The sequence below is a fragment of the Salvelinus sp. IW2-2015 genome, unplaced genomic scaffold, assembly GCF_002910315.2.
Source record: "Salvelinus sp. IW2-2015 unplaced genomic scaffold, ASM291031v2 Un_scaffold1126, whole genome shotgun sequence".
Taxonomy (NCBI): domain Eukaryota; kingdom Metazoa; phylum Chordata; class Actinopteri; order Salmoniformes; family Salmonidae; genus Salvelinus; species Salvelinus sp. IW2-2015.
Window position 1 is genome coordinate 214328 of NW_019942740.1, and position 23769 is coordinate 238096.

The following is a 23769-nucleotide window of genomic DNA, read 5'->3' on the forward strand; positions in this document are numbered from 1 at the left end:
TAGCAAGCTGTTCCTGGGTCTGTCTCAATGCGTGTCTCCTGGTGGTTGCGTAGCTCAACTGCTGGTCTCTGGTGGGTCTGGCTCAGCTCTGTTCCTGGTTGTCTTGAGGGGCTCTAATGGCGTCTCCTGTGGCTCTGGGGCTCAATGTGCTCCTGGTGGTCTGGGGCTCAATGCGGTCTCTGTGGCTGAGGCTCAATCTTGTCTCCTCAGTGGTTTGGGGGCTCAATGCGTTCTCCTGTGTCTGGGGCTCCAAGCTGTCTCCTGTGGTCTGTAGCTCAATGCTGTCTCCTGGTGGTCTGTAGCTCAATGCTGTCTCCTGGTGGTCTGTGGCTCAATGCTGTCTCCTGGTGGTCTGTAGCTCAATGCTGTCTCCTGGTGGTCTGTAGCTCAATGCTGTCTCCTGGTGGTCTGTAGCTCAGTGCTGTCTCCTGGTGGTCTGTAGCTCAATGCTGTCTCCTGGAGGTCTGTGGCTCAATGCTGTCTCCTGGAGGTCTGTAGCTCAATGCTGTCTCCTGGTGGTCTGTAGCTCAATGCTGTCTCCTGGAGGTCTGTAGCTCAGTGCTGTCTCCTGGTGGTCTGTAGCTCAATGCTGTCTCCTGGTCTGTAGCTCAGTGCTGCCTCCTGGAGGTCTGTAGCTCAGTGCTGCCACCTGGTGTTGTAGTACAGGGGTTCCCAAACCTTTTCACTGAAGCCCCCCTTCCGGCATTGGGGAACATCCTGTGCACGCGACACGTCTATTTCTATGGGCACAAGCACCGTTCATGACACTAATTGTTCACACCCCTCTTGTTGGCGCAGAGAACATTTTTGCAGGTTTTAAAGCTTATTTCCTGCGAATCTACACATTTTGTCATGAGGAACAGAGAACATTTTGCATTTTCTTGCAATTCTATAAATGTTGCCATGTCTAAGGTGTATTCTTGTGATATTTGAGTGACTCAAACATTACAACAAAATCTATGGGCTAAAAAAACCTATCTATAAAATGTTAGTTGACATGGGCTAGTTGATCTGGACATTTCGGACAGTTTATAAATAGCTCTCTAAAGGTTTGCAATGACTGACATGACAAGAGGAACTGATGACGCACTACCCAATTTAGAAACGGCATCTTGTGTCTTCTACTATTACAACACACACGTGGCATACAGCTAGATATGGGATTCATGAATGAGTGGGTTATGAACAATGATATGAGTAATGATGACAACTTGCATATGTTGGGACAGGATGTGAACTTCTTAGGGCTAGGCGTAGCGGAACAACTTTCGGTGAAACTGGAGGGCTCGCAATTCAAATAAATAATCATAAAAATTWAACATTTAGGTACATACAAGTGTCTTATATCGGTTGAAAGCTTACATTCGTGTTAATCTAATTGCATTGTCCGATTTACAGTAGCTATTACAGCGAAAGCATGCCATGCGATTGTTTGAGGACGGCGTCCCACATCGAAATATTTTTCCACCGGCACAGGTTTCATAAATTCACAAGTAGCGATTAAATATTCACCAACTTTTTGAAAATCAAAGGGTCCCAGCTATAACGTGTCGTTTTGTTGGATAAAATCCTTCTTTATATCCCAAAAAGTCTATTTAGTTGGCGCCATCGATTTGAGTAATCCACTCGTTCAACATGCAGAGAAAAGAATCTGAAAATCTACCCCTAAACTTTGTTTCAACAAATCAAAATACGTTTCTATTTACTCAGATAACCTAAAATGTAATAAAACTATAATATTTCTTACGGAAAGTATGTTCAATAGGAAACCGATTTTAGCAGGTGTGTCTTGTCTTCATGGTGCGCCCAAACACGAATTTCCAAGACTGTGTACCTGTACTAAAACTGATATTTCTTATTCGTTTTGGAAGTTCTAAGCCTGAAACCTTGAACATAGACTGCTGACACCCTGTGGAAGCCATAGGAATTGCATCCTGGGAGCTAGAATTCAGTATGCCCCTATACTTTCCATTGTAAGAGCATGGTCTCTCAACAAAACAAAGAAATTCTCTTTGGATTTTCTCCTACATTATTTTCACATTTCRACAAACTTCAAAGTGTTTTCTTTCTAATGGTACCAATTATATGCATATTCTGGCTTCAGGGCCTGAGCAACAGGCAGTTTACTTTGGGCACATCATTCAGGCGGAAATTTAGAAAAAAGGGGCCTAGCCCTAATTATGTGTTCTCCTGTCATTCATCTATCCATGTTTGTTTTAGTGTCTCTGTTTTGTTTTCAATGTACACTAAGAACATTTCTGTGACCAACAGACAGTAAATAAACATGTCAAATGTGCTGCTTTCCCTTTAGATGGTTGGTGGCCTACTGAACTTCTGCTTCTACACGTTCGTCAACAAGTCTCTGTCGGTGGAGTTCCCAGAGATGTTAGCAGAGATCATCAGCAACCAGTTACCAAAATTCAAAGCCGGGAGCGTCAANGCCCAAACACGAATTTCCAAGACTGTGTACCTGGACTAAAACTGATATTTCTTATTCGTTTTGGAAGTTCTAAGCCTGAAACCTTGAACATAGACTGCTGACACCCTGTGGAAGCCATAGGAATTGCATCCTGGGAGCTAGAATTCAGTATGCCCCTATACTTTCCATTGTAAGAGCATGGTCTCTCAACAAAACAAAGAAATTCTCTTTGGATTTTCTCCTACATTATTTTCACATTTCRACAAACTTCAAAGTGTTTTCTTTCTAATGGTACCAATTATATGCATATTCTGGCTTCAGGGCCTGAGCAACAGGCAGTTTACTTTGGGCACATCATTCAGGCGGAAATTTAGAAAAAAGGGGCCTAGCCCTAATTATGTGTTCTCCTGTCATTCATCTATCCATGTTTGTTTTAGTGTCTCTGTTTTGTTTTCAATGTACACTAAGAACATTTCTGTGACCAACAGACAGTAAATAAACATGTCAAATGTGCTGCTTTCCCTTTAGATGGTTGGTGGCCTACTGAACTTCTGCTTCTACACGTTCGTCAACAAGTCTCTGTCGGTGGAGTTCCCAGAGATGTTAGCAGAGATCATCAGCAACCAGTTACCAAAATTCAAAGCCGGGAGCGTCAAGCCCCTCCTCTTCCACCAGAAATGACTGTGTGGTGCTTCCGCCACCAAGACACAATGCCTTAAAATCCCCTCACCTTCCCCTGACAGAGGGAGACCGGACAGAAGAGGAGATGCTGTTTTGGGAGAAAGTATACAAAGTACAAGGGTTTGGGGATTTGGGGATGAAACATGGAGGTGGAAGGAGAGATTTGTCAAGAGGCAGAAGACGAGAGGGAAAGAGCACAGAGGTTTTTTGTTTTGTTTAACATCTATGATCCAGTATGCAGTATAACAGTAGAAATAAATATCTTAAGTTTAAAGATAATCAAGGATTGAAATAAACTAACCATTCATGTTTTCTCAGGTGTATCACCCTCAGAATTTAACAATATCTAGATTAAACAAGTATCTATGTACAGATTATTAAGATGCTATTTTTTACATGTCTAAGTTTCTGCTGCCACAGTTTATACAGTTTATTATACAGGTAATTTCTTACCTCAGCAAAGGTAACACTATAACTCTTGTTATCCCACAGGTTTAGCTACTGTGTTTTCCTCTACCTACTGTCGTGTTTAGGGCCTTGTTGTAACAGAGTTGATTATCAAGTCACATGACATAAAACATCTTGTTTTGTTCGTAACTGTCTTTACAAAAGCATGTTAGCATAGCTTTTTTTTTAAAGTCAGGCATAACATTATGAAATTGTTGTTTTTGTAATGAAAGCGTACAGTACACAATTCACAGACCTATCTTTGTCTACGTTTAGGCTACACGCTGGCTGCCAGGTTTACACACACACCGTCGATCAGAAAAAGGGAGAGAAAAAAAGATGTGCCTTTTTAGCTTGACTGATTTTAGCCGTTCTCTGACTGTCCGAGGATATTCTTCTTTCACCATCATGATTGACCCTCAGTGTATGTGATTGTTTTCTTCCTATTACATGCAGTTGCAGTCAGTTTTCCTTTTTAAAATGGCTGCCGTGTTTGTCTGTTGCTATTGCAGCTCAGTTATGGATTCTCAGTGTGAGATCAATCGATCTAATAATACTCCCAATCTGCATATTCCCTTCCTGATCTCTTGCACACGTCTCTATTTTAAATACTATATTAGCACTATGCCCCCCCCCCCCCCCCTCTACTAAAATGAATGTGAAAGTAAGTAGTAGAAAAGATGGCTTTAACTCTATTGGATGTTTGTAGAAGGAAGCTATTAATTGTCACCATTGAACTTCAGTTATTTTTGTCGGCAAATTGTTTTTAAATGTAACCTTTATTTAACTAGGCAAGTCAGTTAAGAACAAGTTCTTATTTGCAATGACGGCCTACCGGGGAACAGTGGGTTAAACTGCCTTGTTCGGGGGCAGAACGACAGATTTTTACCTTGTCAGCTCGGGGATTCGATCCAGCAACCTCTAACCACTAGGCTACCTGCCGTCAGTCAGTGAACTTCTTACGTTGCTTTTGTTTTAACTGTTGTTTTGTTAGTAGTTGTTTTTGCCCATTGTCATTGTTGGAATGTGTCGGAGAGAGAGATGCGTCAGCCAATCAAAAATAGAGTTTGAGAACGCATCGACGGCCCCAAAAACCKGGCTGGTTGCTATGGTTTCCCTAACCGTAATATTTGATGGGAATATGGCAGTTCTTGAATTTAGTTGTACAGTAGTTCTTGGTCACTTTAGGAAAGGCAGAGGGCTTCAGTGTTGACCCTCAATACTCTATATGCTGCTTTCTGTATGAACACAGGTGTGTTTGAATGGATAGTAGAGTGGTATGTGAATGAAACATGGGTAACTTGTCATTATTAATTCCTAAAGAGTCATTTTATAGCGCTTATATTTTGGCAACAGTGACATGTCACTGACATATCAGACAATTTGACCATTTTACGAGCCAAACCAGCAATACACAGGGGGTTCTAGAGAACTGACACTGGTGGACCCTGGTCTAGGACAACCTCTTACCCACCTAGGCACCTTGCTTACGTCTTAGCTCTTTGTGTGTGTTTTACTCAAACGTTTTCCAGTAAAGCACTTAGTACTCACATCCTTCTGTCATCTTGTGTTTTGCACTCAAACTGTGTGTCGTCCCAAGTGACACCCTGTTCCCTTTGTAGTGTGTTACTTATGACGAGAAGAGGGCTCTGGTCCAAAGTAGTGCACGGAATAGGGAGACATTTGGGATGTAGCTTAGTTGATGAGGGCATAGCTCCATCTTCTGTTCTCTGGGACTTTGTGCCAAACTTGAACTTTTACTCAGGTTTGGAAAAACAGTCCTCATTTTAACAGTTGTCAGTGTTTATTTCAGAAAAAAATGAGGGAGAGAAAAAAACAACTTAAAGCGCTTATGTCCACCGTGGATTGAATTAAAGAAACTAAAAAGGTGAACTATTTACCTTTTTTAGGGTTTTCATCCACACTATAGATTCCCTAGCATAAGTATAGATAGCAAGTTGACCCTTTAAGTCTAACAAACCCTTTCTATACACATGTACTTAGGTAGTTTGAGTCCCAACATGAATTTGTTATATTTTATGATGTTGTCACCAAAAACATTTCCCTGCTTTGTCATTCATGTTTTGCTTCTGTGCAGATTTTTTAGTTTTTTTTCTCCCGTGAAACAAACCAACCCAGGTATGAAAATGAATGTGAATCTCTGTACGAGGCCAGGCGGGGATAACTGAAGTCCTCCAGGGAGACTGTCTGCTGTTACTCTTCCTAACTCCTGGCACGTATTTCATCCATTCATTTTACTAGTTGCTCTGAGAGGGCAACGTACCTGGTTAAATCCAGTCACTGGTTTAAAGGAAGAGACAAAAACCAGGAGACATTCTAAAAATGTATGGTGATGCCGCACATTTGAGGGGAATTTGAGAGAWTTGTTAACCCGAGACCTGAACTTTTCACCGAACTGGCATTAAAAATACAATCCTAGTTATTTGTTTGCCGTCATTGGTCTATTTACGTGTTGGAAAAATGACATCTATTTTATTATTTTCATACACTATGCCAACATCTAATAAGAAGCTATACATGAGTGATTCGTAAGAACAACTATACCATACTCAGGTTGTTGTCATTGGTTAAAAATGTATGTGGTCATCTATGTTCACTGATGGAACTGTTTAAAACCAAAAACATTCAGTTGTGATTCCCAACATTGTGTGTTTTTGTGACATTCATTAATTAACAGTCAGGTTAAATAAAAGCTCATCTGGCCATTCAGGTACGTTAGTTTCATACATACTGGACACGCCAAAGTCATTTGATGTTCTCACTACTTGGTTAGCCATTGTTAACTTCCCAATCTATTCTAAAGGAAAATATTTTATTTTCTTTCAATGGTGATACAAACCAGCAAATTAGTTCTCCRTAACTAAACAGCTTCTTGATTTCTTATGGGTTACTGTCACCTTCAGTGTGGCTACAAGTTGTTCTCTGCTGTTGCCTTTCATATAACAAGTATAAAACCACGAACTACTCACCTCTCCTTATCCAAAAAATGTATTGGTCTCTGTGAAATTGTATCATACAGTACATTTTTGACAAGGAAATCTGAAAATATGCAATACAAATTACAAATACATGACTTACTTGTTGCTCTAAACAAGAGATTATAGGCGTGTACTATGTAATTTCTTTTTTTCTTTTACAATATAAGCTATTTTAGACAGAAAATGTTCACTTTCACTTTAGTGAACTATTTTCTGTATTTCTCTGCAGGACAGATTTTCAGGAAACCTTTCAATAGTGTCAATATATACCATTTATTTACACAGTTCCAGTATATCAGATTTTTCTACCAGGTGGCCAAAGCAAATCCAGACTCAGTTCAGCATATTTTCCTGTCGTTTTAGTAGCTCTTGGAACGACAGACGTACAGGACTTTTTTGTTTTATAACACATTAAATATTTCTTTTGTATAGCTTTGGTCAAATGCTGTGTACTAATATTATGAATTTAGTAGTCAGTCAAAAAGTTCACACGAAAAAAAAATCAACCAGTTTGAACCTAACAATTTCCACTGCCCCAAATATTGTTTTGAAATTCTATTTTGTATAAAACATATGCAGCCATTAACTTTTGAAACGTATTATCAAGGGCAGAACGATGATTATTCACTGGTATATGCTTTTCTTGGAAGCTTATTTGTTTTGCTTGTACACAATTTCAATTATGTACATATAATCCAAAGTAAAGAAAAACAATTTGTTGTATTTCTCCCACAAATAATAGTAGTTTTCTATATCCTCTGTATTATTGCTCATCTGTAGTAGGTCATGTTGATGCTTTTCCTTCCATTAAATGTTGAACTACGTCTTCGTTTTGTGTGGTACCTTTTCAAAACAAGAAATTATATACAGATTGATCATGTTAACTCACTTCTTCTGAACAATGAAAATGGTTACCTTCTTGTACTTTAAATAACCACATTATGATAATTCAGCAATGGTTCATTCAATAAAGGGTCTTTTCCATTCTGGTGCTTATTGGTTTGATTTGTAGCTTATTGGTTTGTAACCTTTTGTATGACTGAGGACTTGATTCAATTATTTCCTTGGCTAGCTGCCAGGGAACCTATTCTAGTTGGTGGAAATAGATTTGAATGTCTTTGACACCAACCTCCACTTTCATATCAGTCTAATATTGCTACTGTTAGTCTCTTGGTATCAGAATTTCTGTGATGACAATACTTGGTGCCCCAAAGCCAGTTATAATGTTGGGAGAAAACTGCTTTTTCTTTCTTATTGAGGCCCTTTAGCCTGATCCCAGATATGTTTGTACTGTATGGCCAACTCCTATGGTTGTTGGCATACCAAAAATGTTGTCATGGCAAGATACCACAAACAGATGTTGGACCAGGCTCCAAGGCTGTAGCTCCTATGCCAGATTCCAGATGTTGGACCGGGCTCTGAGATTCGGAAGTAATCTGCTCGAGAATAATACAACTGACCCGCCTATACTGCATGAATGGCGGACATGATCTGCAGATTCTCCCGGATGGGACGGTGGGAGGCAAGGGACAAAAATGACATTCACAGTAAGACCAGAAATAGTCAAATATTTCAGTGGATTTTGTGTTCCTCAAATTAAAAAAATAATACTGTCAATAATACAAAAATCTGTCATTAATTTGGCTATTTTTTTGTTTATTAAATTGTTCATCCAATCAAGAAGTTTGTATTCATCTTCATAATTAGCTTTATATTCAACAGTAATACATTTATGTTGATGCATGCGTTGTTTTGCAAACGTTCACAATCGACATTGAGGCTCATACTGTTAAACTTCAGTAAAGATAAATCCTCAGTCTTCCACACTGTAATAATGACCCATAATTATGTTATGGCTCAATAATAAAGGGCAATATGGGTATGAATAACATGATAGGAATGTGTGGGACATACTTACACTGCAACAACACAGCTGGTTATGTGCTTAGGAAATAGTCTTGATATCTACAATGTTATTAAAAGCTGCCATTTGCATAACATCTACCATTCATGCTGAGGCTATATAGATGAGCTTTTTCTTAAAGGAAAGTCTTTGAATGTTGCATAATGCCATGATAACCAAACTGCAAAAACAACAAAAAGGTAGCTAACCCCAGGGTTTCAAATTGTAACTAACTTCCACATGCTGTCTACATCACTGTTTATTTTAGTCTCTGTTCTCTACTTATCTCCGCTCAGGTTTGTCCTTCTAGTTTGTGTCTTTGTTATCATGTGGAAGTTTATTTTTAAGGATGGTTGGAATGCTTCTGTTGAACTTCTGTTGTGCGTGGGGTGGCGGGGGCCTGAGGGTGAAATCTGTGGACCATGGTGTTGGTTGTCATCCAGGGGACAGAGGCAGGATGCTACTTGGCCCTTAGCCAAAACTGTAGTTCAGTGAGTATTAAAATGTCTGTCTGACCATGTTCACACGGTGTCGGTATGACCATGTTCTCATGGTGACCACGTCACCCTCCCTAACAGAGAAACAAAGGTCACAGAAACTGTGTTTTAACATTGATGTCAACACATTCATTTAGGATTGTGACAGGAGACATTTACAATTATCATCATTCAAATAATTATTTTGCATCACTCAAACATTTTAATACTACTTTACCAATCTGTTTTGGACTACCTAGAGCCTTTGATCAACCCCAGAACCTTACCAATCTGTTTTGGACTACCCATAGCCTTTGACCACCATCAGAATCTTACCAATCTGTTTTGGACTACCTAGAGCCTTCACCCAGAACCTTACCAATCTGTTTTGGACTACCTAGAGCCTTTGACCACACCAGAAACCTTACCAATCTGTTTTGACTACTAGAGCCTTTGACCACACCCAGAACCTTACCAATCTGTTTTGGACTACCTAGAGCCTTTGACCACACCCAGAACCTTACCAATCTGTGTTGGACTACCTAGAGCCTTACCAATCTGTTTTGGACTACCTAGAGCCTTACCAATCTGTTTTGGACTACCTAGAGCCTTTGACCAACCCCAGGTAATCTAATCAACGATCAGCATATGTTTGTGATGACTGTATTCTGACTGTGTTTCTGTCTCTCCCATGTAGTCGATAGTAACTGATCCGTTTTATTTCCTGGAGAAGATGGAGGTGAACCACTACAACACGTACCAGGCCCAGATGTACAAGGAGAGGAGCTGGTACGTGGGACTGAAGAAGAACGGGAAACACAAACTAGACTCCAGAACCCACATAGGGCAGAAGGCCATTTTCTTGCCACGGCGACTAGAGGGCACAGGGGAGTGAAGGTTGTAAGTCCAGGGGTGTGTCAAATGGTCAAATGTAGTGCACTATATTGGGAATAGGTTGTCATTTTAGACACATCCATTCCAAAGTGCTCATTGGGAAATTGCAGACAGGCTCAACAAATAGTATTTGAAATTTCAACTAGCATGAAGCTTGAGTTGCAGGTTATAACAGCAGTTTACAAATGTCTTCACTGACCTGTTGTAGATGCTGTCATCTGTATAAACTGTTGTAGCTATATGGTGGACAGCTGACTGGTAGAATCATGCTAAAACTTGACCAAATGAAGCATTCCACTCCACACTACGAGACTCTAAGCCGCTAGCTAGACTTCTAGAATGTATACCTCTACTGATGTGACATGACTACAGACATCTAGAATGTATACCTCTACTGATGTGACATGACTGTGGTCCTCTGTAGCTCAGTTGGTACAGCACAGCAACGCCAGGATATTTGGTCTGATTCCCGGAGCCAGCCGTAGGTAAAATGCATTACTGTCATTCGTTTAAGATAAGGGTCTGCTAAATGGCATATTTAAATATCTTATAGAAAGCTGATGGATAAGAAATCACATACTGTACATTGAAAACCATAAGCCCCTCTGGGGGAACAGTAGCTGTCCAGTCAATGAGTCGTTCAACCACAAGGTGTCAATGCTACACAACACATAAACCTGCAACAGAGACGATCAAATCTCGCTTTTAAAAAGTCACATTTATTAGACATGAAGCTTTTTACAATTTAAAACATCTCATAACAATAAAATCCCCAGGATGCAGCTGTACTACTAGTTCACACATATCAGAGATGTGTGTGAACTAGGACTGGGTTAGGATCTTAGCTGTACCATTCCACATAAGGGCTAAGCAAGAAATCTAAACAACTGGTTTAAAGCAGACTGGCTGGCATTCGAGGGGGGGTCCGTTAAGAGCAGGTTTGAGAGAATTTAGTTAACAATATGCCAACAATTGCCTAAAAAGAGAAAGATCAACGAGTATAATTTCTTGTCTTCTTACTAAATCTAATTATTATGGTCATAGACCACTTATAAATTGCCATATCACCCTTATGAACGCTTTATACTCACTCAATAACTACAGGTACTACCATTTGGTCACGTATAGTTGTTTGTGTGGATGATATGTCCAGTTTCCATTGGAAGAAACCCCCTGGGTTGTTTCTAAAAGTGCAGCTGCTTAAATTCTCTGATAGCATCGTAGTTAGTTTCCATACCGAATGTGTTAATTCTCTAAACCTAAAACAATAAAACTGCATGACTTGTACAACATTTTTAACCTTCAGATCTGCACATACGATACTTTACGTTTGAGGTATGTGCGCCATATAAAAAGGTAGGATTCTGTCTTATAGGAATAATTCATGTTGACTCAATTTAGCAAAGAACTCTGCTCTCTATTGGCTAGAAATAAGGGTAACGCTTCATATGGAGCCAACAGGTATRGTGCATTATTACTTGTTATAAGCATGTATAAAACATGTTCAAATTGTAATGCCATATGTGACAATTTTTTCCATCCTCAACTGGTTGATCTCATGATTACTATGAAGTAATAACAAAACATAAAGGTGCTTTATGACAAGTTATAGTGCATTATAATGGCATCGTAATGCATTATAACMGCGGGCGTTGAATAAAGTGTTACTGAAATAAGACTGATCCCTATTGGCTTGAGGGGCAGATGCATGCTAGTACACTACCATCAAACGATGTAAGGCATTACCCAWACATTACAGACTGAAAAATMWAKAAATAGCACTTAACATTCGCCACTAATGAATACATAGTTAAAATGACTACCATAATCCATTTATGAAGTTTTCAAATAGAATAATAAAACTGACGTGTTTAATTCCTGAACGTTACAAGGGTCGCCTTCAAGATTTTGCTGTGTTTTTTTGTTGTATTTTTCATCCTGCCGCGTCGTGATGGGTATTTTGGTTTTAGACTTCTGCAGTTTTGTTGCTTTTTGTCGGTATGTTGCTTTTGAAACATCCAGGATTCTTTATCCAGATCCTGGGACGTTGTGTTTGTTCAGCTGTGTGAAAAGTAACAGGAGATACGTTAACGGAGGAGATCAGTATCTCTGTAGGAGGAAGGTTGGTTTACTACGGACCATGTTTGTTTATGGCATATTTACATGTAAATCAAATCAACATTTATTTGTCACATGCTCCGAATACAACAGGTGTAGACCTTACCGTGAAATGCTTCCTTACAAGCTCTTAACTAACAAGGCAGTTCAAGAAAGTGTTAAGAAAATATTTTCCAAATAAACTAAAGTAAAAAAAATATTTAAAAAGTAGCAATAGAATAACAATAACGAGGCTATATACAGCGGGTACCGAGTCGGCAGACTACATTGGAAGGAAACTAGTGAGTGAAGAGAATRAATATGATTTGGTAGATTACCAGTACTATTTATTTGATTTATTAATAAAAGGACCAGGCTTATGATTTGATGAGGTCTTATTCTGCTGTAACACAGGAATGCTGTGTGAARTAGAGCCTTACCTTCAGTAGATGAACAGGACTCTCGTTCGAGGAAGTGTGGCGTAAGTAGGGTCGGCCATTTTGCGAACCCGGGAGTAGTTGACGAACCCTCTGACGAACAGCATGAAGCCTGGAGAGTCACAGAAAGACAACAGCATCCGTTTCATGATCATCTTTCACACATTTCATACACATTAAATCATTCAAATAGAGCTCAGACTTAAGCTCCACTTACCCAAAGCCAGGAACACCCACCACAACCAGTACTGCCCATCAAAGTAGCCAGGGAAGTAGGTGGAAAACTGGAACGTTCAAAAGACAGTAAAATAACATTAGGAGACCAGTCATACAGACAGTAGCATTCCAAAGGATTTAGTGCAGGAACAAAAGCCTGAATGCCCCCGCAGCACAGTGAGAATGATATACATGGGGGTTACAACCATCCCAGCTCTGTAGATGTAGCTGTGAAGAGACAGAATCATTCAATCATTTATTTTGGTACTGTCCATATATGTAAGCTGCTTTTTGGGGGTGGCAGGTTCAGGAATGGCTGAAGAACTGACACATTTACCTGGAGCTAAATCTGCAGATAGCACTACTAGGTGATCTGAAAAGTCATAGTCAATCGATTAATAATAATATTAGCAAGATGGTTTATCTTTAATTAATAATCTGTAGAAACTATGAGAATAGAAAGGTTCAGAACTTTTGTGAAACATCACAGAACATTTGAAATTATATGGCAAATAGAACTTCAGAGATAGATGGGAGGGGTTGAGGGTACAACTAAAAGGATGGGAGGTGTTGAGGGTACAACTAAAAGGATGGGAGGGGTTGAGGGTACAACTAAAAGGATGGGAGGGGTTGAGGGTACAACTAAAAGGATGGGAGGGGTTGAGGGTAGCCTAAAGATGGGAGGGGTTGAGGGTACAACTAAAAGGATGGGGAGGGGTTGAGGGTACAACTAAAGGGATGGGAGGGGTTGAGGGTACAACTAAAAGGATGGGAGGGGTTGAGGGTACAACTAAAAGGATGGGAGGGGTTGAGGGTACAACTAAAAGGATGGGAGGGTTGAGGGTACAAACTAAAGGATGGGAGGGGTTGAGGGTACAACTAAAAGGATGGAGGGGTTGAGGGTAACTAAAAGGATGGGAGGGGTTGAGGGTACAACTAAAAGGATGGGAGGGGTTGAGGGTACAACTAAAGGATGGAGGGGTTGAGGGTACAACTAAAGGATGGGAGGGGTTGAGGGTACAACTAAAGGATGGAGGGGTTGAGGGTACAAAAAAGGATGGAGGGGTTGAGGGTACAACTAAAGGATGGGAGGGGTTGAGGGTACAACTAAAGGATGGGGGGGTTTGAGGGTAAACTAAAGGATGGGAGGGGTTGAGGGTAAATCAAAGGATGGGAGGGGTTGGAGGTACAACTAAAAGGATGGGAGGGGTTGAGGGTTACAACTAAAAGGATGGGAGGGGTTGAGGGTACAACTAAAAGGATGGGAGGGTTGAGGTACAATAAGGATGGGGGTGAGGGTACAACTAAAGGATGGGAGGGGTTGAGGTACAACTAAAAGGATGGAGGGGTTGAGGGTACAACTAAAGGATGGGAGGGGTTGAGGGTACAACTAAAAGGATGGGAGGGGTTGAGGGTACAACTAAAAGGATGGAACTAAAAACAAACAAAAAATGTACAGTGCGTTCGGAAGTATTCAGCCCTTGACTTTTTCCACATTTTGGTACATTAGACTTTTTTTAAATGTATTCATAGTTCCCCCCCCATAAATCTACACACAATACCCCATAATGAAAAGCAAAACCAGTTTATACATTTTTGCAAATTCATAATTTAAAAATAATCTGAAACATCACATTTACATAAGTATTCAGACCCTTTATTCCATACTTTGTTGAAGCACCTTTGGCAGCGATTACAGCCTTGAGTCTTCTTGGGTATGACGCTACAAGAATGGCACACCTGTATTTGGAGACTCCAGTCTAAGGTCCTGACCGCTCTGGAGCAGGTTTTCATCAAGGATCTCTCTGTACTTTGCTCCGTTCATCTTTCCCTCGATCCTGACTACTCTCCCAGTCTCTGCCGCCAAAAAACATCCCCACAGCATGATGTTGCCACCACCATGCTTCGCCGTAGAGATGGTGCCAGGTTTCCTCCAGACGTGACGCTTGGCATTCCGGCCATAGAGTTCAATTTTGTTTCTCATGGTCAGAGTCCTTTAGGTGCCTTTTGGTAAACTCCAAGTGGGCTGTCATGTGCCTTTTACTGAGGAGTGGCTTCAGTTTGGCAACTCTACCATAAAGGCCTGATTGGTGAAGTGCTGCAGAGATGTCCTTCTGTAAGGTTCTCCCATCTCCACAGACAAACTCTGTCAGAGTGACCATCGGGTTCTTGGTCACCTCCCTGACCAAGGCCCTTCTCCCCTGATTGCTCAGTTTGGCTGGGTGGCCAGCTCTAGAAGGAGTCTTGGTGGTACCAAACTTCTTCTATTTAAGAATGATGGAGGCCACTGTGTTCTAGGGAACCAATGTTGCAAAAAAAATTTGGTACCCTTCTCCAGATCTGTGTCTCAACAATATTTTATTTCATGTATTTTAGAATAAGGCTGTAACGTAACAAAATGTGATAAAWGGGAAGGGGTCTGAATACCTTCCAAATGCACTGTATATTGTATGTATAAGCTGGAAGTAGAAGCCTAAGTGTTGTTGTCCATTAGTTTACTCCAATTAGGGGAGGGGTGGTAAGGTTAGGGGAAAATAATGAAGGAAAATATATATATAATGCCAGTCAAAAGTTTGGGCACACCTGCTCATTCAAGGTTTTTTCTAAAAAAAAAATGCAATTTTCTACAATGTAGAATAATAYTGAAGACATCAAAACTATGAAATAACAGAAATGGAATCATTTAATGACCAAAAAGTGTTAAAAAAATATCAAAATATCTTTAAGATTCTTCAAAGTATCCACCCTTTGCCTTGATGACAGCTTTGCACACTCCTGGTACTCTCAACCAGCTTCACCTGGAATGCTTTTCCAACAGTCTTGGAGTTCCCACATGCTGAGCACTTGGCTGCTTTTCCTTCACTCAGCAGTCCAACTCATACCAAACCATCTCAATTGGGTTAAGGTCGGGTYATTGTGGAGGACAGGTCATCTGATGCAGCACTCCATCACTCTCCTTCTTGGTAAAATAGCCCTTACACAGCCTGGAGGTGTGTTGGGTCATTGTTCTGTTGAAAAACAAATGATAATCCCACTAAGAGCAAACCAGATGGGATGGAGTATCACTGCAGAATGCTTTGGTAGCCATGCTGGTTAAGTGTGCCTTGAATTCTAAATAAATCACTGGCAGTTTCACCAGCAAAGCACCCCCACACCATCACACCTCCTCCTCCATGCTTCACGGTGGGAACAACACATGCAGATAGCATCCGTTCACCTACTCGGTGTCTGACAAAGACACAGCGGTTGGAACCAAAAATAAAACATTTGGACTCATCAGACCAAAGGACAGATTTCCACCAGTATAATGTCCATTGCTTGTGTTTCTTGGCCCAAGCAAGTCTCTTATTATTATTGGTGTCCTTTAGTAGTGGTTTCTTTGCAGCAATTCAACCATGAAGGCCTGATTCACGCAGTCTCCTCTGAACAGTTGATGTTGAGATATGTCTGTTAACTGAACTCTCAATTTCTGAGGCTGGTAACTCTAATGAACTTATCCTCTGCAGCAGAGGTTACTCTGGGTCTTCCATTCCTGTGGCGGTCCTAAAMAGACACAGTTTCATCATAGCGCTTGATGGTTTGTGACTGCACTAATTTTACGGATTGACTGACCATGTCTTCAAGTAATGATGGATTGTCGTTTCTCTTTGCGCTGTTTTTGCCATAATATGGACTTGGTATTTTACCAAATAGGGRCATCTTCTGTATACCACCCCTACCTTGTGAGGTTGCGTGTGTTGATCTTACCCMGACTATGAGAACCCATTTGATGAGAGACAGGCCAAACCCAGAGATGGCTCCGTAGCGGCCGGCTGCAGAAGTGGTCAGACAGAAGGACAGGAAGAAACCAATCCAGTTGAACAGGAATGCCACTGGAGAGAAGAGAGGACAATCAATCAATTAACCAATCAATCATAGACCACTAATGAGGAAGTTGCACATCAGTTAACATGCTTGCTGTTCACCACACATAGACCATGATGCTTTTTGGAAGATTATACAACATATTTTCTAAAATCACAAACATTCTCCTTATGAACCGGTTGGACAAATKCCTGGCTTGACTTATTTAGTTGATTTGTTTAGTGTACCCATGAGATGCAGACAGGCATTGTCCGCCCATAACAATCCCTACACTGTACAGGAAACAGAGAGAAGACTTACTGAAGAAGGTGAGCATGAAGATGCCATCATTCCCTATCCGCAGCTGGTCAGCATCGTCACACTCATCCTCCTGAAAGGAGAAATAAGAAATATCTGTTTTGGTTGTCAGACATCTTCAAATGATGATGGTCCAAACATGTTTATTGAGGATGTAGGCACTCAATGAAAAATACCTCAATGAATGAATGAATATCACTGTGAAAGGAGGACAGACATACCACGACCCTGCCAGGAACCAGAGGGACGCCGGTCTCRGCTTTGGTCCTCTCTGCTTCATCATAGGAGGGCAGTGTGGTAGCCACGTTGTAGGACGGGGGGTTGGGGAACCTGCCTGCATCCTCCTTGTAGTCAAAGAACGCTGGAAAGGAAATGGAAAGGTGCAGAAAACTAAAACATGAGTGACACAGCACATTAGTGATGGCTAGTAGCAAGGTGAATGTTGAGAGCTCACCAACACCACAGCTTTGTACCGTAGCCTTTCCCTTTGAGCACGAGACTAACAATATCCTATTCCTGACTTGCATCTGCAATGGTCCTCCACCCCCATTGTCATATGAGATTAGTCAATATTTAGCCAGTTGCTGTGTGTAGTGCTATGGATGGACAGAGGACAATTACCTGCGTTGGCAGCGGAGATGCTGCTGTACGGGGGGGGAGCATCCAGGACAGCTGCTTCCTCCTGGGGGGGCTGGGCTGCTGCTGGCTCCTCCTCATTCAACAGCTGAAGGAATGGGCCAGAGCAACACACACAGTCAGTGGGATGATGCTGCTGTTGCACTATTATGTCTGTGACCAATGCTGAGAGAGTAATTTAGCTAGCTGCTTCTGTGCTTATACCAAAAAATMTATTAATGTGGTAACTGAAAAGCACGAACCACCGCATTTAACCATGGCAAGTTGATTGGAAATATAGCAGAATACAAACACCGTAGTTATTCCCTCCGCAAGGCAATCAAACAGGCAAAACTTCAGTACAGAGACAAAGTGGAGTCGCAATTCAATGGCTCAGACACGAGACGTATGTGGCAGTGTCTACAGACAATCACGGACTACAAAGGGAAAACCACGTCACGGACACCGACGTCTTGCTTGCAGACAAACTAAACACCTTCTTCACCTGCTTTGAGGATAATACAGTGCCACCGACACGGCCCGCTACCAAGGACCGTGGGCTCTCCTTCTCCGTGGCCGACGTGAGTAAGACATTTAAACGTGTTAACCCTCGCAAGGCTGCCGGCCCGGACGGCATCCCTAGCCGCGTCCTCAGAGCATGCGCAGACCAGCTGGCTGGTGTGTTTGCGGACATATTCAATCTCTCCCTATCCCAGTCTGTTGTCCCCACATGCTTCAAGATGTCCACCATTGTTCCTYTACCCAAGAAAGCAAAGGTAACTGAACTAAATGACTACCCCCGTAGCACTCACTTCTGTCATCATGAAGTGCATTGAGAGTCTAGTCAAGGGTCATTTCACCTCTACCTTACCTGACACTCTAGACCCACTTCAAAATTTGCTTACCGCCCCAATAGTGCCACAGACGATGCAATCACCATCGCACTGCGCACTGCCCTCACCTATCTGGGCAAGAGGAATACCTATGTAATGCTGTTAATTGACATTAGCTCAGCATTCAACATCATGTACCCTTCCAAGCTCATCATTGAGCTTGAGGCCCTGGGTCTGAACCCTGCCCTGTGCAACTGGGTCCTGTACTTCKTGACGGGCCACCCCCAGGTGGTGAAGGTAGGAAACAACACCTCCACTTCACTGATATTCAAAACTAGGGCCCCACAAGGGTGTGTGCACAGCCCCCTCCTGTACTCCCTGTTCACCCATGACTGCGTGGACAGCACGTCTCCGACTCAATCATCAAGTTTGCAGACGCCACAACAGTAGTAGGCCTGATTACCAACAATGACGAGACAGCCTACAGGGAGGAGGTGAGGGCCCTGGGAGTGTGGTGCCAGGAAAATAACCTCACACTCAATATCAACAAAACAAAGGAGATGACCCTGACTTCAGGAAACAGCAGAGGGAGCACCCCCTATCCACATCGACAGGACCGCAGTTGAGAAGATTCAAGTTCCTCAGCATACACATCACTGACAAACTAAAATGGTCCACCCACACAGTGTGGTGAAGGCGGCGAAACAGCGCCTCTTCAACCTCAAGACGCTGAAGAAACTTGGCTTGGCACCTAAAACCCTCAAACTTTTACAGATGCACAATTGAGAGCATCCTATCTGACCGTATTAACGCCTGGTACGGCAACTGCACCGCCCTCAACTGAAGGGCTCTCCAGAGGGTGGTGCTGTCTGCCCAACGCATCACCGGGGGAAAACTGCCTGCCCTCCAGGACACCTACAGCCCCCGATGTCACAGGAAGGCCAAAAAGATCATCAAGGACAATAACCACCCGAGCCAATGCCTGTTCACCCCGCTATCATCCAGAAGGCGAGGTCAGTACAGGTGCATCAAAGCTGGGACCGAGAGACTACTATCTCAAGGCCTACAGAATGTTAAATAGCCATCACTAGCACATTAGAGGCTGCAGCTTATATACAAAGACTTGAAATCACTGGCCACTTTAATAAATGGAAATCTAGCCACTTTAATATTATTTACATATTTTGCATTACTCATCTCACATGTACAGTTGAAGTTGGAAGTTTACATACACTTAGGCTGGAGTCCTTAAAACTCGTTTTTCAACCACTCCACAAATTTCTTGTCAACAAACTATAGTTTTGGCAAGTCGGTTAGAACATCTACTTTATGCATGACAAGTAATTTTTCCAACAATTGTTTACAGACAGATGATTTCACTTATAATTCACTATCACAATTCCAGTGGGTCAGAAGTTTACATACACTAAGTTGACTGGGCCTTTAAACAGCTTGGAAAATTACAGAAAATTATGTCATGGCTTTAGAAGCTTCCGATAGGCCAATTGACATAATTTGAGTCAATTGGAGGTGTACCTGTGGATATTTTTCAAGGCCTACCTTCAAACTCAGTGCCTCTTTGCTTGACATGGGAAAATAACAAGAAATCAGCCAAGACCACAGAAAGAAAGTCTGGTTAATCCTTGGGAGCAATTTCCAAATGCCTGAAGGTACCACGTTCATTTTTACAAACAATAGTACGCAAGTATAAACACCATGGGACCACGCAGACATCATACCGCTCAGGAAGGAGATGCGTTCTGTCTCCTAGAGATGACAGTACTTTGGTGCGAATAGTGCAAATCAATCCCATTACAGCAGCAAAGGACCTTGTGAAGATGCTGGAGGAAACAGGTACAAAAGTATCTATATCCACAGTAAAACGAGTCCTATAATCAACATAACCTGAAAGGCCGCTCAGCAAGGAAGAAGCAACTGCTCCAAAACCTCCATAAAAAAGCCAGACTACGGATTGCAACTGCACATGGGGACAAAGATCGTACTTTTTGGAGAAATGTCCTCTGGTCTGATGAAACAAAAATAGAACTGTTTGGCCATAATGACCATTGTTATGTTTGGAAGAAAAGGGGGAGGCTGCAAGCCGAAGAACACCATCCCAACCGTGAAGCACAGGGGTGGCAGCATCATGTTGTGGGGTGCTTTGCTGCAGGAGGGACTGGTGCACAAAATAGATGGCATCATGAGCAAAATAAAATTATGTGGATATATTGAAGCAACATCTCAAGACATCAGTCAGGAAGTTAAAGCGTGGTCGCAAATAGGTCTTCCAAATGGACAATGACCCCAATCATACTTCCAAAGTTGTGGCAAAATGGCTTAAGCACAACGAAGTCAAGGTATTGGAGTGGCCATCACAAAGCCCTGACCTCAATCCTATAGAAAATTTGAAATTTGAACTGAAAAAGCGTGTGCGTGCAAGGAGGCCTACAAACCTGACTCYGTTACACCAGCTCTGTCAGGAGGAATGGGCCAAAATTCACCCATCTTATTGTGGGAAGCTTGTGGAAGGCTACCCAAAACATTTGACCCAAGTTAAACAATTTAAGGCAATGCTACCAAATACTAATTGAGTGTATGTAAACTTCTGACCCACTGGGAATGTGGTGAAAGAAATAAAATATGAAATAAATAATTCTCTCTACTATTATTCTGACATTTCACATTCTTAAAATCAAGTGGTGATCCTAACTGACCAAAGGGAATTTTTACTAGGATTAAATGTCAGGAATTGTGAAAAACTGAGTTTAAATGTATTTGGCTAAGGTGTATGTAAACTTCCGACTTCAACTGTATATACTATATCTTAGTCTATGCAGCTCTGACATTGCTCGTCTATATATTTATATATTCTTAATTCCATTCCTTAGATTTGTGTGTATTGGATARATGTTGTGAAATTGTTAGATACTACTTACTGCACTGTCAGAGCTAGAAACACAAGCATTTCGCTACACCCGCAATAACATCTGCATGTGACCAATCAAATTTGATTTTATGTAATCATTCATCTATTTCCTAGTGAGACAAATTAACTGGCATCACCCCATCAGTGACATGACAGGAACCTTTGATACCCGAGGGGTATCCTACGAAGCAAGATCAATGAGTTAGCCAGCTAACTTTGATAAACAACCAGTAATAACTACAGATTTATCTGGTTCAGTAGGAAAGCTAAATATAGATAGAGTGCCTTCAGAAAGTATTCACAGCCATTGACGTTTTCCACATTTTGTTGTGTTACAGACTGAATTTAGAATGGATTAAATTGAGATGTTGTGTCACTGGCCTACACACAATACCCTTTGATGTCAAAGTGGAATTTTGTTTTTCCAAATGAATTCAAAATTAAAAACGTTAATGTCTTCAGTCAATAAGTATTCAAACCCTTTGTTATAGCAAGCCTAAATAATAACAACATTGGCTTAACAAGTCAGATAATAAGTTGCATGTCCTCACTGTGTGCAATAATGGTGTTTAACACGATTTGTGAATAACTACCTCTATCTCTGTACCGCACACATACAGATAATTGTAAGGTCCCTCAGTCGAGCATTGAATTTCAAACACAGATTCAACCACAAAGACCAGGGAGATTTTCCAATGCCTCACAAAGGGCACCTACTGGTAGATGGGTAAACAATAATTTAAAAAAATATGCAGATATTGAATATCCCTTTGAGCATGGTGAAGTTACTAATTACACTTTGGATGGTGTATCAATACACCCAGTCACTACAAAGATACAGGCGTCCTTCCTAACTCAGTTACCGGAGAGAAAGGATCATGATTACAGAGTTTAATGGCTGTAATAGGAGAAAACTGGGTTTTGATCGACATTGTTGTTACTCAACAATACTAACTTAAATGACAGAGCAAAAAGAAGGAAGCCTGTACAGAAGAAAAAATAAAWAAATAAATAAAAAAACATGCATCCTGTTTGCAATAAGGCACGAAAGTAGGCAAATGGCAAAAAGAAAAATGGCAAAGTAATGAACTTTATGTCCTGAATACAAAGCGTTATGTTTGGGGAAAATCCAACAACACATTACTGAGTACCACTTTTCATATTTTCAAGTATGTTGTTGGCTGCAACATGTTATGGTTAGCCTTGTCATCGGCAAGGACTAGGGAGTTAACGCTAAAAAAATAAACAGAATAGAACTAAGGACACAGACAAAAATCCTCCAGGAAAATCTGGTTCAATCTGCTTTCCGACAGACACTGGGAGACAAATTCACCTTTCAGCAAGACAATAACCGAAAACACAAGGCCGAATATACACTGGAGTTGCTTACCATGATGACATTGAATGTTCCCGAGTGGCCTAGTTACAGTTGATTTAAATCGTCTTGAAAATCTATGGCAAGCCTTGAAAATGGCCGCCAAGAAATGATCTATGACCAACTTGTTAGAGCTTGAATATTTTTTTTTAATACTAGTGTTCAAATATTGTACAATCCAGGTGTGAAAAACTCTTATAGATTTACCCAAAAAGACTAACACATGTAATCACTGCCAAAGGTAATTCTAACATGTATTGACTCTCTAAATCAAGATGAATTTTATTTTTTATAAAATGTTCGAATTTTTCTTCCACTTTGACAGAGTATTTTGTGTAGATTACTGACCAACATTGACTGTGAAATCATTTTTAATCCCACTTTTTTTGTTACAATGTGGAAAAAGAGGAATAAATACTTAGGACACTGGATGTGTTTTCGGTTGTTCAATCAATTTGACCATTTCAAGTTTGTCTAGAATAAAAAGTTATTTCATTATATTTAGGCGAGTAAACTGGCAAATTTATCCTGCTTTGTGGTATACCTCTCTGGTATTAGTCTCAGATTGGCTGTCTACAACTATCAATTAATGTAGGCCTAACGTTACCTACTAGCTAGCGATAGTAGTGGGTTCTTGTGCAATCTTGATACATTTCAATATCACTATGATTGTGGTAGCTAACTAGCTAGCTAACTAGTTAGCTAAATACCTACCAGTATTTAGATTATGTTCACTGCAACAACAACATATTCCACGGATTAGCCTTGCAATGGCCTATGAGGGTGTGACATATAACAAATGGGCCTGTGGCCCGTTTTTTTTAAATGTAGCTAGTTAACTACACTTAACCACCACAAACGAGGTAGCAAGCTAACTTGTTACCCAAACAGTCAAGCTACATTTTCAAGACATAATGAGCTATAACGTTTGCTAAACTGGGCCGAAGTCATAAATCGCCGTTTCGTTTTCCATTCCTGGCTAGTTTAGCTAGCTAGCCGTTAGCTCATTTTATTGGGTTGTCATAAAAATGTAAAAATAAACGTACCTCCTGATATCTAACATTGCTGATTTGCTCGGCCATCCTGGATGGAAGTTGAGTGTTTGAAAATGATCACTTGTTTGACAAACTGTGAGCCGTATATAATATTGATACTGTACGCTAACACTCGAAACTAGCACAGCTCCGCCATCTCCTCTTCCTCACAAGTCGGGTGTGTTGTTCCTCCCCTTGCACTGTCATGTGACCCAGTGGAACTGTCAGGATAATCGTAGATAGCTACAATCTCACG

General features: G+C 41.1%; 2 protein-coding genes and 1 pseudogene across 2 annotated transcripts; 2 read left to right on the top strand and 1 right to left on the bottom strand.

Moving 5' to 3' along the window:
- LOC112069811 (glucocorticoid receptor-like) overlaps positions 1-7532 on the top strand; it is a 95387-nt pseudogene extending 87855 nt beyond the window's left edge.
- Positions 4840-9820, top strand: LOC112069820 (putative fibroblast growth factor 1). Its single transcript, XM_070438706.1, has 5 exons — positions 4840-4843; positions 7970-8080; positions 8864-8935; positions 9254-9267; positions 9623-9820. The coding sequence occupies exons 1-5, from the start codon at positions 4840-4842 to the stop codon at positions 9818-9820; spliced, it is 399 nt and encodes a 132-aa protein (XP_070294807.1).
- Positions 9821-10518: 698 nt separating this feature from the next.
- LOC112069813 (NEDD4 family-interacting protein 1-like) lies at positions 10519-23732 on the bottom strand. Its single transcript, XM_024137183.2, has 8 exons — positions 23526-23732; positions 17352-17454; positions 16952-17091; positions 16734-16803; positions 16317-16441; positions 12571-12637; positions 12357-12465; positions 10519-11880 (listed from the first exon to the last, which is right to left on the bottom strand). Exons 1-7 carry the CDS (start codon positions 23559-23561, stop codon positions 12359-12361), a joined length of 648 nt encoding a protein of 215 aa, XP_023992951.1. The 5' UTR covers positions 23562-23732; the 3' UTR covers positions 10519-11880; positions 12357-12358.
- Between the last annotated feature and the right edge of the window lie 37 nt (positions 23733-23769).